This window comes from Carcharodon carcharias, chromosome 12 (assembly GCF_017639515.1).
Source record: "Carcharodon carcharias isolate sCarCar2 chromosome 12, sCarCar2.pri, whole genome shotgun sequence".
Lineage (NCBI taxonomy): Eukaryota > Metazoa > Chordata > Chondrichthyes > Lamniformes > Lamnidae > Carcharodon > Carcharodon carcharias.
In genome coordinates this window covers 75,222,246-75,239,523 of record NC_054478.1, presented here as the reverse complement: position 1 = coordinate 75,239,523, position 17,278 = coordinate 75,222,246, and the positions used below count along the sequence as shown (strand labels likewise).

General features: G+C 48.2%; 1 protein-coding gene across 1 annotated transcript in view; it reads right to left on the bottom strand.

The window, feature by feature from the left end:
• Positions 1 to 17,278, bottom strand: part of kalrna (kalirin RhoGEF kinase a) — a 1,007,899-nt gene that overhangs the window by 489,853 nt on the left and 500,768 nt on the right. Inside the window, exons 8-9 of the mRNA XM_041200492.1 lie at positions 15,614 to 15,745; positions 14,742 to 14,972 (exon numbers count right to left, since the gene is read on the bottom strand). Of these exons, the coding sequence (XP_041056426.1) occupies positions 14,742 to 14,972; positions 15,614 to 15,745 (363 nt within the window). The remainder of the gene's footprint in view (positions 1 to 14,741; positions 14,973 to 15,613; positions 15,746 to 17,278) is intronic.

Sequence of the window (17,278 nt, the reverse complement as noted above, 5' to 3'; positions counted from 1 at the left end):
TAGGATAGGAAATATTGGTGCTCCTGGGCCTAGACAGAAAAAGTGTACTCCAGGTGCACAGCTCATGTCCAATTTTGGGACAGAGATGGGAATGGGGCCAGGAAAATCAGTTAAATTATTTTTTGTCAGCTAGCTATCTGATACCCACGGAGACCAAATAACTTAAGAGTCTCCAACAAATACACAAAAGTATTTCTCTCTGCATGACATGGACCAGAATTTTGCCCTTGATGGGCGGGCCCGACCAACTCAGCAGTGGGCAGGCAATCAAATGCCACCGCTGAAATGGGCTGCGCCACTATTTTCCGCAGGTGGGCCAATTAAGGCCCGCCCAGTGGGTTAGTGACTCCCATGGAGAACTGGAAAATAGTTACGGAGGCGGGCGTGCTCAGACCGCCGGTTCCAATGGGGAACCAGCAGTCTGTATAAAGAGTGCCCAGGCAGCCTGCTTGAGGCAGTGCACCATGGCCACTCAGGGAGAGAGAGAGGCAGCTGTGACAGGACAGGAGCATGAGCAGGAGGAGGGGGGTAGGCTGCAGGAGAGGCCAGTGTGCCCCTTGCTTCTCCGATGCATGCCTTGCTGTCCTCCTCCAAGAGGCGTCCAGCTGTCGGGATATATTGTATCTGGATAATGGGAGGAGGAGGGCCCCCCATGTCACCAAGCAGGCGTGGGAGGAGGTTGGTGACGGTGTAAGCGCCCATGATGATGTGCAGCGCACAGGCACAAAGTGCCGCAAGAGATTCAATGATTTGCTGCGCTCTGGAAGGGTAAGTACCATGTTGGCCTTGGCCATTTGACCCCAAAGGTAGCCTTAGCCTTTGAGTCCCCCCTGCCCCCACGTCTTGCTGTTGTTACTGCATTGGGCATTTGGTGCACGCTGGGTGGTCAAATGGGTACTGAGCATGCTTACATCAGCTTTAGCGGTTGAGGAGAAGATGGATTCTCCCTGCAGCATATGTTGGTGTTTGTCACCTTTGAGTGGTCTGAGGACAACCTGCAGGGAAGGCAGCTAGATACATACTCAAAACTCCAACACATTTCATATTGATGGTGATGAGATAGTGGAAGGGGAGCCTCAAGGTATCGTGGCTAAGTGCCATCTGCTGGCCTGGGCGCCGCACCTAGTTGCGCCTCCTTGCTATAGGCGCTAAGAGCCGTATGATATTCAATGTGATGGACACCGAATGTGCCCATGGTGGCCATTGAGGGAGGGGGTTGCGACAGCCGTACTATCTTCTGGGGATTGATCACCAGTAGTGTGGACAGGAGCCGCTGGAGGCCTCAGCTGGGTCACTGTGATTGGGGTGCGGCGTGCGCGTTCAGAGTACATGAGCGATCAGTCCCAATAAATCCTCTTCTCTGTTCTGCAGGCAAAAACTGAACACAATCAGTGGGAGCACCAGAGGACTGGAAGTGGGCACGCCCTGCTCCAGTGCTTCACTACCTTTGAGGAGCAGGCCATGGAACTGGGGAGGAGGCAGGCAGCCACGGCGGCAGGTGGTGGCGAGGCTGAGGTCCAGCGGCCAGGTATTTGAGGTCCACAGTCCCATCCACTCTGTCTGCCCACCATCCAAACCACTGATGGCTGCTGCAATCGTTAATGCTGCAACACTGCTCATTCACAGTCTGAGACACTCTGACGTGTGGGTCATACACAAAGGTCCCCTTGAGGAATCGCGTCTCCACCACCTTCCAAAGTCACCTTATTCCATTTGTGACCACTATCCCCATGGCCTAACATGCCATGGCATCACTGCTGCACAGCCAGAGACTTATTGCATCTTTGGGGGGGGAGGGTGGGTTGGAACCTCCACCACCCTTTCAGACAGTGCGCCCCACATTACTCTGTCCAAAAGGTCCTCAGCACCTCAGCTGTGAACCTCATGGCACTCAACTTAAATAAATGCTACCATGTTACTCATCACTGTGCCAAGGGGAAATGTTGCCTTCTGCTCACCCAGTCTATGCCCCTCCTAACGGTATGAAGGTCAATAATGTGACCTGTCAATCTCCTGTGATCCACGGCAAATGTCGCAAGTGTTTGCGATGTTTCCTCAGCACCGCAACTATCCAGGTCAGCATGCATCCAGGTCAGGTACCTCTACATTCTCCCCACTCCAATGGTACATAACATTCCATGTGGCATTCCTGACACCATCTGATCAGCCTGTCTGGATGCGCGTCTAATGTTTGGGACTCCTCTTGACTCTTTTCTACCCCACCAATGTTCGTCTCCTTAGGGTTTTGAAGGGTGAGTGACTTATGAGGCTGGGGGGGAAAGGGATGAAAGGTTTAACTGACTATACACTAACTGATGCACTGTCCTTGTTAATTTCAGCATCACCACCACATGGCTGCGTCCAAAGACACCGCAGCACCCCCTCCACACCTGAGGCCCAAGACGTGCAACTTGCGGCACATCATTTCAGCCAGCCAGGCACCAGCGCAGACACAAACACCTCAGTTGGGAATTTACCATCAGCTAGTGTCCCGGGTCACAGTGGAGAGGGCACTTCACAATCGCTGGAGGAGATGGTAGGGGCAGAGAGTGCTGATGGCGCCAGCAGCCGGAGGGCTGCAGGTGTCGAGGCACATGCTGAGTCCGGCACTAATGACGTGCCTCTGGAGTTGTCACCAATACAGCAGCTGCAGAACAAGTGGCAGGAATTGCATTTTCATCTGGCAGGGTTGCATGAGGATATGCTTCAGTTAGTCTCTGCGATGGAGGAGTCCAGGCAGAGTGCGCGTGAAGGCATGAACCTCAGGGCAGAGCTTCAGGCTTCTTCCACTGAGAGATTGGTGACTCTCATGGAGAGGGGGTTCAATTAGATGGAGAATCTTCTGATTGGGTTACGCTCTGACCTGCAAGCCTTCACAGCGGTATTGGCCGCGGCTGGTCATTCCCAATGTGGGAGATGTTGTGGGCACCAAGCGTCAGTGCTCGGTGCCCATCCATGTGCGGTGAGCAGGGAGGTCCAATGGGACCTCACGTTGGCGCAGCAGCTGCCTGTCATCGCTGCGAGCTCCTCTCAGGGTGCTCCGGATGAGGGCAGCAGCTCCTCTGCCCCTCTGCCAGTCAACGTTGTTTCCTTTGAGGCTGCAACAACTGGGGAGGTGCCAGTTGTGGAACTGGCCACTCCCTCCCAGGCGGGGCCACCACAGGCTCCATAGGCCAGAGGACCCCTGCCAAGGTCATCGAAGCCAACAGGACAGCAGAGTCAGCAGGCTGTCTCACAAGCCACTCCGAGCGATGGGGCAGCACCTAGATGTAGCACCCGCAAACGAATGCATAAGGCACGTTAGGCACTCCACGGGTATGTCACTGGTGATTTTGTGTTGGCCCTAGATTTAGGGAAAAAATAATTTTGTATGTCAGAGCGACGTTTGTGTTTTACGTTGTACTGAATAAAGTTCACTTTTCTGCCCATGGCTGAGGGTGTGCTTCATTTGTCTTCTTCACAGACATATCATGAGTGTTTGAGTGGACATTGATGTTTCTATACTAAGCCCTTAGTTGCAGCTGCTAAGGTGGAAAATGTAGTACCTAAGTGCCACGTGTGGAAGCGCCAGGCAATGCTGTTCCTACTGATCCACGTGTGTGGAGCTAGCTGAAGGTTCATTGGATTAAATTGTCCCGGGTGCCCCTGCCTCCTTGGTGTAATAGCAGGTCGGCATATTGCCCCACATCATCGCCCTGTGCTTTCTCATCCTTTGGGCCACTGCTGGAGTCATCATGTGCAGCCTCATCCAGTGTGTCAAGGTCTTCATTGTTAACTGCATCTCCCCTTTCCAGCGCAAGATTGTGCAGAGCACAGCCTACTACCACTATCAGAAAGACGCGATCTGGGGAGTACTGGAGTGCGCCCCCTGAGCGGTCCAGGTAACGGCAGCGCATCTTGAGAAGACTGATGGCTCTCTTCACCATAGCCTTTGTAATGCCTTGGCTCCTATTGTACCGCAGCTCAGCTTCTGTTCTTGGACGGCGGATTGGCGTCATGAGCCACCTTCGGAGGGGATAACCCTTGTCACCAACCAGCCAATCATCCAGCTGAACTGGAGCACTGAAGAGTGTCTGAGGATGTAGGCATCGTGGGAGTTGCCTGGCTACCTTGCACAAACTTGAAGAATCAGCAACCTGTGATCACACACTATCTGCACGTTCATGGAGTGGAAGCCCTTCCTGTTGACGAAGGCACCGGGCTCACCTGCTGGCGCCTTGATGGCCACATGTGTGCAGTCTATTGCACCCTGGACGCGGGGGAAGCCAGCAATGGGCACAAAGCTTCTGGCTCGCTGTATCTGGCTTGCCTGGTCCCAGCGGAAGTGGATGAAGGTCAATGTGCGCCTGAACAGAGCGTCTATGACTTGCTTGACTCAAGTGTGGACAGCTGATTGGGAGACACCGCAAAGGTCACCCACAGAGCCCTGGAAGGAGCCAGAGACATAGAAGTGGAGGGCAACTGTGAGCTTCAGAGCCGCTGGCTTAGGGTGTCCACCCACACAGTTAGGAGATATCTCAGGGTCAATCATCTGACAGATATAGTTGACTGTCTCCCTTGAGAGATGGAGCTTCCTTCGGCACTGCACTTCAGACACTGCCTGTATACCCTGGCAGCAGGGTAGTGGCATCTTCTGCGGCTCCTTCCGTCTTGGACTACCTCTTAGCCCTGCACCCCTTGTGCCTGCGCCTGTCCTCCCAAAGGTGGCTCCCCTGGAGACTGAATGTGCACTCCTGGCTACCTCCCCCTTCTAACCCTCCCTTCCTCTTCAGAGGAGCTGACTCCAGTGGACAGATCAGCTCCCATACCCAGGCTAAGGGAAGGCTTCCTGAAACCTGCAGGCCTGGAAAAGATTCCTCACTGCAGTCTGCTGACCTGAAGATTAAGAGTCCAGAAAAAGCAGCTGGGATGTATTTTGAAATACTGCAGATCACACAGGCAAGTTTGAAAAACTTTCAACAATAAATACTTCACAGAGCAGATTCACGACCCCACTGAGCCCCCTTATCCTGCCCATGGATGAGGTTAATACAAATGTCTTCTACCCATCTGCCCTTTGCACCCATGCGCTGACCCGAAGGTTGCATGGGCGCTGAAAAATCGGCATCGGTTGAACACTAAAGGGCCTTAAGTGGCCCGTTAATTAATGGCGGGCGCATGTCAGACTTCATCACGTGTCCACCCAGTGAAATATTGTGATGGCACGCAGTGATGTCAGGATGTTCGCCCGACGTCACTGTGTGTCATGTTACGTGTGGACGTGTGGACCCCCCCCCCCCCACCAGTCAAATGGAAAATTTTGCCCTAAGAGATCGCATTAGTGAAGCAAAATGCATTTTACTTGTCAATGATTAGATAATTCAAACCTCTATCTGTTGAAATAAAACAAAGTGCTGGAACACTTAAGTTTGGCAGCATCTGTGGAGGGAGAATCAATGTTTCGAGTCCAATATGGCTCTTCTTCGTCATCTTCATCTCCATGCTCACATCTTTGGGCAGGGGTCCTCCCCCTGCTTAACAACCCCTTTCACTATTCTCCAATATGTTCCCTCCACCTGGACCCTGCCCTCTGCCCTCTTACTCACTCCTGATTTTTTCATTGAGAACTGTCGGCATAACATCAGCTGTCTTAATTTCTCTGCTCCCCTCCCACTCTAACCTATTTCCCTTGGAACCTGTTGCTCCCCATTCTCTCAGGTCTAACCCTAACTTTGCTTAACCTGCTGACAAGGGTGGTGCTCTTGTTGTCTGGGGAGCTTTAATTACTTTGTTAATGGCCTTAATAGGCCTTTGACAGTTCAGCAGGTGCGCAGTTGATGCGGCCGCATGCCTGCCAAACTGACAATCTAAATGAAGCACGGTGATGTCGGGACGCACACGCAACATCACCGTGCGTCAGCAAGTGGGACCCGCACCTGTTTGCCGACAGGAAAATTCAGCCCCGAGTGTACCGACCTCTACCTCAGTGGCCTTGTGCCAACTCTCAGATTCTCTCCCTATCTCCTCCGGACCATAACCCTACCACCAAACATTAAGCCATTGTTCCTAGGACTGTCACTAACCTCATCTCCTCTGGAGATCTTCCCTCAACAGATTTCCACCTTATAGTCTCACTTTTACCTTCTTTTGAAAATCCTGTGAGGGGACTAAGACCTCACTCTGTCTATTTTTATAAAAAATATATAGATATCCTCCTGGCTAATTATAACATTTTAAAACCTGGACAAAGACCTTTTAAAATAGCTGAATCTATGTCTGTCTGTGACCCTTGAACAAAAGGAGCTACCTGGCAGTATCAAAGAAATTTACACTTAGTTATCTCTGAAGAGCCACTAACGACAGATTATGGGCTACGCAGACTAAATTTAAAGAGAGCTACACAAAAGCCACCTGCATTTCATAACCCAGGCTGGACAACTAGAATATATTCATCTGCTAGGACAAGGGCCCCCTCAACCTTCCTTTCAAATCTTAATGGTTGAAACATTTAACCATCTCAGGTGTCCAGGCGAGGGATACACATCCTTTGTCAAAGACAATGTGGAGAGGTAGGAGTCATATGACATAGACCTCTACTTTGTGGAACCAGTAATATTGCCTTGTGGAACTGTAAGCTTAGTCTGCTGTTTACCATCCTACAAGCAACCTCAGAAAAGGAGCTCTATGCCCAGGTTTGAATACCTGGCCACATCTACACTGTTTCTACTGGGACTTCTGTACCATCGCATTCAAGACTGATTCATCTCTGCATGCCTGCCTCATCATGTGAAATCAACACTATAGGAAAAGTGAATTAACCAGCATTGGTTTTCTGCCCACTGACCTCCGTGAAGGAATATCTCATTAGACTTTGATTCTGGACTCTGGAACCCACATGAAACTGTCACATGAGCAGGGACATGTTAGAAATGAGTTTTAAAACTTTTAATATATTTTTACATCACGCTGCGAAACCTCATCCCGCCTGTGGGATATACCTTTATAATTAGTTTTAATTCTCCCCTTCAAAATGAACATGAAATTCTATCATATTGTGATCGCTGTCACCTAAAGGCTCCTTTCTCATGAGGTTATTGATTAATCCTGGCCGGGATTTTCCGTTCCCGCTCACGGTAGGTGTCATGGTGGGTGGGAGCAGAAAATATTGCAAGAGCCAAAAATTCTGTTTTACAGCGGGAAAATGGAGCCCTATTGCCCCCTCTGACCTTCAATGGCACAGAGCATTTCCCAACACGCAATATCGTGAAGGCCATTTGAATATGTTTAAGTGTGATGAGTACTCATTAAAAAGCCTGCTTGCTGGTATCATCCCTCAATGCTGGATCAAGAGGCCATGTCAGCATCTAATTAGACTAATGAGCTTCACAGCGGTATATAAGCAACATGCACTTGGCAACCAGCACTTCATTCGTGACTTCGAGGTTTGTTCGCCTACCTTTCATCACGCTGAACTCGCGGCACCTCAACTTTGCAGGCAGCACCAGAGGGGTATCATAGGGAAAGTTCTACCTACCAGACCAATGGTAAGGCAGGGGTGCTGTGGAAGGGTCCACAGAGCAAGGCCTCCACGGGGAAGGGGTCAAATGTGGACAGAGATTGGGGCTGGAGGGCAAGACCTCCATGGGGAAGGAGGCAAAAGTGGGCAGAGGTTGTGGAAGGGGCCACAGGGTAAGGCCTCCATGGGGAAAGGGACAAAAGTGGCAAAGGATGCATTCCAACACATGACTAGGGAGGTGTGGGTTGGAAATGCCCTTTGGGGCAGAATGGGGAAGCGTATCACAGAGGGGGCCATAAGTGAGCTGGGGCCAGAATTTGAAGACAGTAGAATTAAGGGGCGCTTAAATTTACATTGCTGACCTTGCAAGGATTGTCCCTGTCTTAGACAAGGGAGGGGGAGGGCATGTAATTAAAATGTCATTTGTGCCCAGCAAGTTGTGCACTGGGTGTGGTCGTTATAACAGGCGCCTTGGTCCGGCAGCTTTCGACTCAATAATGGACTGCTCACAGTCAGGATAGGCTGTAGATGGTTAAAATTAATTGTAGGGCCATTCGAGGGCTTCATGGGGGGCTGGGGTGGTGGACTCAGTAGTTCACTATGCAATTAGGTGCAAGAAGGGGTGGATTAATGGGGCATAGGCACATCTGGCTGAATGCTTTCAGGGGGTTGCACAGGGATATCCTCTACAATCAAAATGGCATAAAGCTTTAGAAGGGAAGGCTGAAGAATCCTTGGGGGAAGGGAAACCTGAACATTATGCACCCCCAGGGATCTCCGCACTCACACAAGAGAGGGTCCAAGCTGGTCTGGTAATGAGGCCTTAGTACCACCATCTTGCAACCCAAAGGGATGGCGCAGCACAAAATTAATCTGACGAATAGCTCAGCTGGTGAGGGCTCTGAGTGCCATTTGGAGGACTTGTGCACTGCGCTGGGCACCAATTAATGAAGCACCCAACTGAACAGTGTATTGTCTCATGGATGCACTCCTGAGACATGTTAGGAGCTTTCAATGACATAGTAGGGAATCAGGAGAGCGAAGCAATGAAGCACATTAATTTGGGATTAATGACCAGCCATGGCAATAATAGGACCCTTTGCTTTAATCCCTTGTTCTTAAAGAGCCAATTGCCCACAGCAGTAACAAGGTCTAGACCATTTAGGCGACTGAGCAAGTTCCAGATGCATCTTTAAAGCAGTCACTCACAGTCTTGCTGCTGGCAGGCTCACAAGAGAAGTCTCAGAGCCACCACCAATAATCACAGTTCCTCAATGAATATTCGGCCTCATGAGGATCACAGAGTGTAGTATGTCAGTGCAGTGATTGAGGATCCCAGCATCTGGCCAAATCAATTGCAGCTGGTCAAGTCAAAGTGGTTGGGGGAGGGGAGCTTGGGGAAGATGTATCATCAAATGTTCCTTCTACTGGCCAGGATTTCAGTGTCAAATAGGTGCCTTAACTGGATTCAAGCCTTTGAACCGAACCACAGTCACAAACTAGGAATATGCAGAAATTGGAGTTCTGGAGGCTCATTCTAACTCATTTTTTTTCTCATTGATGCCACAGAGAGGGAAACTTTAGGAAGATGGAGGCCAGATTTGATGCTGCCTAATTCTCGCATACAGGCATGAGGGAAGGTGGAGATGATTGTGATTGTCAGGCTCATCAGAGGGAGGAACTAAACTCTCAAGAGCAAGGGGCAGCACGGCCCCCTCCGGAGGCAGAGGATGAGGCTCACAGAAACATGGTGCCCAGGTGGCTCTTGAGACTGAGGATCTACAACCTCGCATGTCTTATCTACCAATGAGTAGGAGACAGTATTGCCAACACCTCTGTATGTCCAGGCATCTGGTGACTCACATTTGCCACATTCTCCAGGAACTGGTGCCATGGGGACTTTGTGGCCATCCATTGCTAGTGGCTCTGAAAGTCACCGCTTTGCTGAACTTCTTTGAGCAGCTCCTTCCAGGGCTCCACTGGGGACCTGTACAGGATCTCCCAAGCATCAACACACAAATGCAAACATGAAGTGACAGACGCCCTTTTTGCTAAGGCCCACAATTACATGCACTCTGCCAGAGATCACGAGAGCCAGCAGGCCAGAGCACTGGGCGTTGTTGGGATTTCCGGATTTCCACACGTTCAGGGTTCTATTGACTGCACTCATGTGGTTATCAAAGCTCCCTGGCAACAGGCATTCAATACATAAACAGGAAAGGCTTCCACTCGCTCAATGTTCAGCTGGTCTGCGACCATAAGAAGCAAACAATGTAGGTGTGTGCGACATACGTATGAAGCTGCCAAGACTCATACATCTTGAGCAGCTCACAGATCCCTGTCCTCTTTGAAGGACCAGACCAGGGTCTGGTCCAGAATCCAGGGTTGGCTACTTGGTGGCAAAGGGTATCTGCAAAGGACTTGGCTGATGATGCCTTTGTAGCAGCCACAAAACCCTGCAGAGAGAGAATACAACGATCCTCATATACTATCCAAACACTGATAGAGCAGAGCATTGGCACATTGAAGAGGCGGTTTTGATGCTTCAACAGGTCTGACGGAGCACTCCAGTACATTCCCCCAAAAAGTCTATCGGATCATCATTGCCTGCTGCACATTGCACAACCTGGTGTTGCAAAGTTGGGAGGATTTGCCAGATGCAGACATGGAGGAGCTGCATATCTCCTCCAATGAGCAGGACATTGAAAGGATAAGGGCAAAGAGTTCAAGGAAGCCAAGGCTGCAGGGGAAGAAGCCATACCAAAGGCCAAATGAGCCAAGTGTGCATGCAAAGCTCCCATAGCCACCAGATTCCAAGAGGAGGATAATGTAGTAGTCTGCATCCTCTTGGACAAGTGTCCTCTCTCATGGACCCATATGGACACCAGTATTGCTAACACTATCCTTGCAACCATACACTTAAATCTGAAAGCGAGCTCTCAACCTTTCGGCCAACCATTGTCCTAGTCCTTTGAAGGATGATGAAGGCTTGATTAAATGTGTCCTTGTTGAGAAGAGGTTCAACCTGGGTGAGGACGTTCCGGCATCACACGTCAGACGTCACAGCCTCTTGCAATGTCTCTGCAGCACTGCAGTCACCACGGAAGCCTAGAAGAGGCTGGAGCAGCTCACAATCCTCAGTGCACTCGTAGCTATATGCCTTCAGTTTGATGAAGCTTCTCAAGGAGATCCATCTGTCAAAATGGAACAAAACATTCTGTGTCACCTCTATTGTTTAACTGAGAGGTCATACTTGGGCCAAGGCAACAGGGGATGTAACGCAGGTATAACTCCATTTTGCCATCATGTGGACCTTTGTGCCCCCTTCTCCTCCATCATATTGACACCTGTCACTCTCAGTTAGGGCTGCGGGCATGCATTCATCCTGAAATTTCCATAATTCAGAGGACCTTAGGTTCACACAGTCAGTTTGCCCTCATGGCCAGCCCTGACCCTAGCCAACTGCAAAATGCAAACACACTATGAACCAGTAAAGGCAATGCTTGTTTGAGAATAAAGAGCATTCATCAGATTCATTACAATCTGGTTTCCATCCCATTGGTACCCGCAAAGGCATCAAAACTACCATATGTGCTTCCAGAGCACGCTCCAAGACTCCTTTGATCGCACCACATGACCATTTGTTTTTATCTTCAATAACCTCAACAAGGGTACAGGTGATGGGGGGGACTCAAAACATATGGCTCAGCTCTGCATCCCTACATTGTGATGAGAGCTTTGTCACCGCAATGCAGACAACTGCACAATTAGAAAGGCAGAAGGTTGGAAGCTTGAGCCCCAGCAAAATGAAGTGCCTTCCAGGATCAGAGCTCCAGCACTTAAATGTGGAAAGGTGCTCACATTTATCATTAAGCTTAGCAATTGTGCACTGAGAGAGCTAGATACATGCAATGCGGACAGGATTGCACACGATCTCTGAGCAAGATTGCATAGACAGGAATCCCTGCCAGATGATTATGAGTAAGTGGAGTGCGAGGATCTATGATTCTTCTCCACATGTTTACACATGTCTCAATGGAAATGAGATCCCCACTTTCCAATAAGACAAACAAGATGGCTGAACACCTTAGCCTCAATTTTAAAAAGGCAAGAATGAAGAATCCATCAAGCAGCACATCACGTGAATGAGGTTCCTCACATATGCAGCATTGACATTACAGACGAAGCATCAATGATGTTGGAAATGATATGAGAGCTGACAACATGGACCCAAGGCACCTGGTTTCGACATCTGCAATAAGTGAAGTTAGGGACCAGTGTGTCACACCTGACCATAAAAGAAGAGACACACACAGAATTTGTGAAATGGATAGTATTCGATTAACATTAGCGCGAAGTATACAACATGTCACCATTGTGCTCCTAATATTTCTTAACTTTCCTAATCCTATCACTACGTCTTGGTGCATCCCTGAGATCCATAGCAGAAGTGGAGACAATTTGCTGTCTGTTACGCCCTGTTGCTTGTGATGAATTTGGTGGGCGTCCTCTGGAGGGCCGAGACTTGGACGGCGCTGGCCTACTTTGGGTCTCCTGCTGTGAGGTAGGTGCACCCTTGAGAGCCTGTGGAGCTGGAGGCATTGGGTTCACAGGAAGAGGGGATTGGGATTGATTGGACACTCCCAGAGTCAGCTGGGTGGATGGCCTTGGGGTGTCCAGATGCTGGTCCCCCTCCCTATGGATGTCCGAGGGCCCCAGGGTGACTTCCTGAGAAGGAGGGTAAGCTGGAATGAGATCGAGTTGCCCTGCCTCCCTCTTGCATAGCCACTGATGGATACCACCAATGACTACAGTGATAGAGTGCTGCTCCTGCAGCAGTGCAGGACCGATGTCCTGGAACAAGGTCTCCATGGCAGCCGCCATCCTACCAATGTTGATCTTTTTTAGTGTTGGCATGCCAGCACCATAACCTTAGGCTGAACGCGGATGGACTCCTCCATCGTTCATTGCAATCTGTGCAAAGTAGATGACAACTCTTCCTGATATTCCCTTGACTATTGCTGAAATCACCAACTGAGTTAGGGTCAAGTCCGGAGGCTCTTCATCAGACTTCGACTCAGCAGAATCCTGTCCTCCAGCAGTCCCCAGAGAACCGGCCACCTCGGATGTCCCTGTCTCCACCTGCTATGGACCAGATTGTATGCTCTGTTCACCAGGTTGTGACAACAAGGCTACTCCAGAGCTAGATCCCGCTGAAGTGTGTGTTTCTGCACTGGTGGAGGATGTGGTAGAGTGCTGTGATGGGTCTTTAATGGTGCTCTCTTCTTTTTCGACCTCTGAAGTGTCTTCAGGGCTAGAGATGAGGGCCTGGCTGGATGATGCCTTTGGATGCTTTCCAGAGGTGCCTATGCAAGAAGATAGAGATTACTTAAGGATGGCAAGTGACTGGAAGACAGCAGAATGGATTCAAAGTATGCTTGTCTGAGGATAAGCTGGTGCAGGGTCCTCACTTGGATTGGTGCCAGCCACCTCAGCATCGCCACATGCACAATCCCTGTCTTCTCCAGCCAAAGTGATGGCATGCTCCTCATATGGAGGGAGGGCCTTCATTTCAGCCCTTCCATCTCCGACCTGGGACCTCTCCCTCCTTTTGTGCACGAGCTTGCCCTGCATGAAGACAAATGGAGAGAATGCGAACAGGACACATACCAAGACAGATGATAAGAATGTCTGCCTTGTGTATGTGTGGTGATTGGAGCAGTAGGTGGTATGAGGATGCGATGTACTCAGGACATGAGGCCAGATGGAGATGCAAAGGTGTGTGAGAGAGTGAGTGGTGGTGTGCCTTCAGCTGGCAGTGTGTGACATCCCTGTGGAGTGTCATTCTGCTACATGCTGATGGGCTTGTGAATGTGTGAGTTGAGGATGATCAGATGGTTGATTTACCCTGCTGGAAAGAATTAAATCATTAATCCTCTTCCTGCACTGGATTGTAGAACATTTCTGTGCCACGTTTGCGCTGACAACCAAAGCCTCCCAAGCTAGAATGGTGGCATTGGTGGACTTCCTCTGGCCATCACTGGGGTGGATGACATCCCAACGGGCCTCAACAGTGTTCAGTAGATGGCCCAGTGAAGTGTCACTGAACTTGGGAGCTGCACTTTTCTTGCTTTTTGGGGCCATTTCTTTTGTGGGGCTATCCTGGCCTGGAGACATTGAAAAGGCTGACTGCGGCTGCATTTTAAATATGCCACCCAGAGGAAAGAACCACTGAGGTCATGGTGGGGTGGGCAAATCAGAGGTTGCCCACCCATGATCTTATGTGCTTCCAGTTTTTGCATCAGTAATGAGGCGAGGTGTGGACAATGTGACCACTGAGCTCATTGGGGAAAATGCCATTTTTCCTGCCCGCCACTGCACTTAGAGTGCAGATGGGAAAATCCTGCCCCATGTCTCATTTCTTATTACCATGTCTAGAATAGCCTGCTTCCTGGTTAGCTCTAGAGCATACTGCTCTAAGAAACTGTCCCGCATACACTCTATGAACTCATTTTCCAGGCTATCTTCGCCATTCTGATTCGCCCAATCTACATGTAGATTAAAGTCACCAATGATTATTGTGGCACCTTTCTTACACACTCCACTTCCTGGATAATCTGTCCTACAAAATTCATCAATTTTGCTTCCAATTTCTACACTTCTCTCATCTTCACCATGGTGCATCTCTGACATTTCCCTTCCCTTCTTTGACTTCTCGGTTTCCATTTCTGGGGATAGACTGACTACTAATATTCATTCCAAGCCCACTGACTCCCACAGCTGCTCGGTTACATTTCCTTACACTTCACTTCCTGTAAGGTCTCCATTCCTCCCCATTTCTCTTGTCTCCGTTGCATCTGGCCTGATGACGCAACCTTCCACGATGCTTCCAACCTCAGGTCTTCCTTTTGCCTGAACTGAAGCTCCCTCGCCACCATCCCCACCAAATGCAGTTGACAAGGCCCTCAACCATGTCTAAACCATTTCCTGCACTTCTGCCCTGGCCCCTTCCCCTCCGTCCCAGAACCACAGTAGAGTTCCACTTGTTCTCACTTTCTATCCCTCCAGCCTCTGTATTCAAAGGATCATCCTCCAAAAAAAGAGTTCCAAAGAAGAGTCCAGTTGGACTCAAAATATTAACTCTGTTTCTCTCTTCACAGAGGCTGCCAGACCTGCTGAGTTTTTCCAGCACTTTATGTTTTTATTTTGGACCTCCAGCATCTGCAGTATTTTGCTTTTACTTTACCTGTTGAACGTCCTGCTGGAAAACACACAGCTGAAGTCGTTGATGCAGACGGACTTTGCGGTGTTGCCAGATACTTTCAAGCCTTCGCTGGTGATGCAACACTTCATGCACAATGTCTAATACTCGATGGACAGCTTTGGAATAGTTTGCAGTTGCAGTGAGTGAATCGGAATTCCCTGGGCTTAAAGGTCGCTGCAGTACATCTAGAAGAGCTTTGCCATCCTGACTTACCTGTAACAAATGTAATAGCTGAGTTGTATCAAATGCGATACACCAAACTAAAGAATCAATTCTGGCATAATAATTAGTCAACCGTTATTCAATTAAACTCTACCAGCTTCCATTAATGTTTCTCCTTTTCCACAGCTAAATATTTGTTTCCAAGTTACAACTGAGTCTACATTATTTACAAACATTAGCTCTGCCTGACTCAAATCATCATACTCAAAATGACTGTTGAAGCTGTCTCATGGCTTCGGAATGCATTTTCACCAATAAAACAAGCTGAGAAGTATAAACCATTATCTGGAACAATGCAAATTTTCAAGTGCAATAGGACCATAAAATGGGATCCTTGTGAATTACGTAGCACAAAAATTGTAAATGTTTCAAATGGCTTGAATTAACAAGAGAACTGTAGTTATTTTCTATTGGATGTCAATTGATTAAATTGCAGAATTCACAGAAGTCAGGTCAGAATTTTCAAGGGAAAAGGTTAGCGAGTAACAGATGAGAATTGCTTTAAAACCAAATAAGTTGGGGAACGTAAAAGAAAAGAACAGAAACTAAATTACAATCAGCAAAATAACAGGCCAAAGAAAGCAATCTGATGACTGTGTGTACTTCCCGAAATGGATGGATCACTTCTTTACCTCTGCATATGCTTGTGTGATCTGCTCATATAGTGTTTGATGATGGTGAATGGCAATCTCCAGATCTTGCATTTCAGATGGAAGTCCTCCCTCAACACAGGTTTTGCACCAGATATCAACACTTGATAAATACTAAAACAAAATTGAAAATAGTTTTAATGTCATTAATACAAATTATATTTTTCCATTGACAAAATCTTGCAGTGAAATGAAGCAAAAGAGATGAGGAGAATATTTTTAGATAGGTAAGTTCTGCAATGCACTTCATTTAGAGTGGTGGAAGTTCCTTTCAAAAGGGAAATGGATATATACTTAATTTGTAAGGCGATGTGAAAGAGATTGCAATAGTTCTAATTGCAAAGAGCAAGCCCAGGTATGAAAGGCTGAATGATTTCCTTCTATGCTGTATGGTTCTTTTTTCTTTACAGGAATAATTTTGTACTGATCCAGTTTTCTAGAATTGAAATTTTAAACCCCAGCCATAACTTAGGATGGGAATAAGCTGTTCAAATGAGTGAACATGAAAGGGGACAATTCACCTGGTCCCTGGAATGGCGGGGGGGGGGGGGGGGGGGGGGGGGGGGGGGGGGGGGGGGGGGGGGGCATAGAAACGATTCAGGAACACAGTGTTGAAGCCTTCTTCCCGCCACTAATCTTAGTCATTTATCAACATGGTTCTTGCTGGGTGGGACAGATGAAAATTGGGCAATTGCTGCTTGTTTTGAGAAAAAAAAGAGCTAATCTCACCATGGGTCTGACTGTACACTTCTGTTTTACATGTTAAATTTTTTAAACATTGCTTTTGTAAAGTATATTTATTATACATTTTTCTAAACTGCGTTGTATGAAGTATTTGGCTTTTTAGTTTAATTCTTCTTGTCTTTTTTGAAAGTTACATCACACCTGCATTGTACTTCTACTCTCGTCAAGAATTAGTTGCAAAGAAGTTCTATTCCCAAGTCTCTAGTATTGCTGCTCTCGAGCTAGCCATCATGCCATGTGATAGCGCAGTCACAGAGTCTCTGCTCTGAGGCATTTCTCCTCATGGGAAAACTCCTACACATGCTCAATGTATTACTCTTCTTCCTTGACTTCTGTTCTACAAATCAAAAGAAAATTGTCACTGAATATCACATGCGACATATAGAAATAATTTATATATCTATACACCTCCCCAGTTCATCTGATTATTGTTTTTGGCTTCAGTCATTCAGCTGATATATCAGTAGACTGAGATTTTTGCAAAATATCCTTGGTGAAATGATGCGATGTACTTAGAGATTTAATGTTGTGGGTCATTGTCACACTCACAGATGCAGTTATCCCTCATAGAAGATATCAGCAATTTGGACTTCAAGAGACAACATAACTTGGTGATGGCCTCCCTGCTGAAGCGCTGGTGGTGATGGTACATTTCCTATGAGTAGGTATCTGTATCAAGCGCTGTAAAGGATACTTCTGGGATACAGGTGGGTGTGTACAAAAATACAGGATCCAGAACAACCAGCATGTGCCATAGACATTTCCTTCCCCTAAATCTGAAGCAAGTGATCTATTGGCAGCCAGGGACCCACCAAAAACTGTAGATATCCCTAGCCCTGGAGGATGCAGGGAGATAGTTGCGAGTCTAGCTGCCTCACCAGAAAATCCAAGCCTTACAAATGT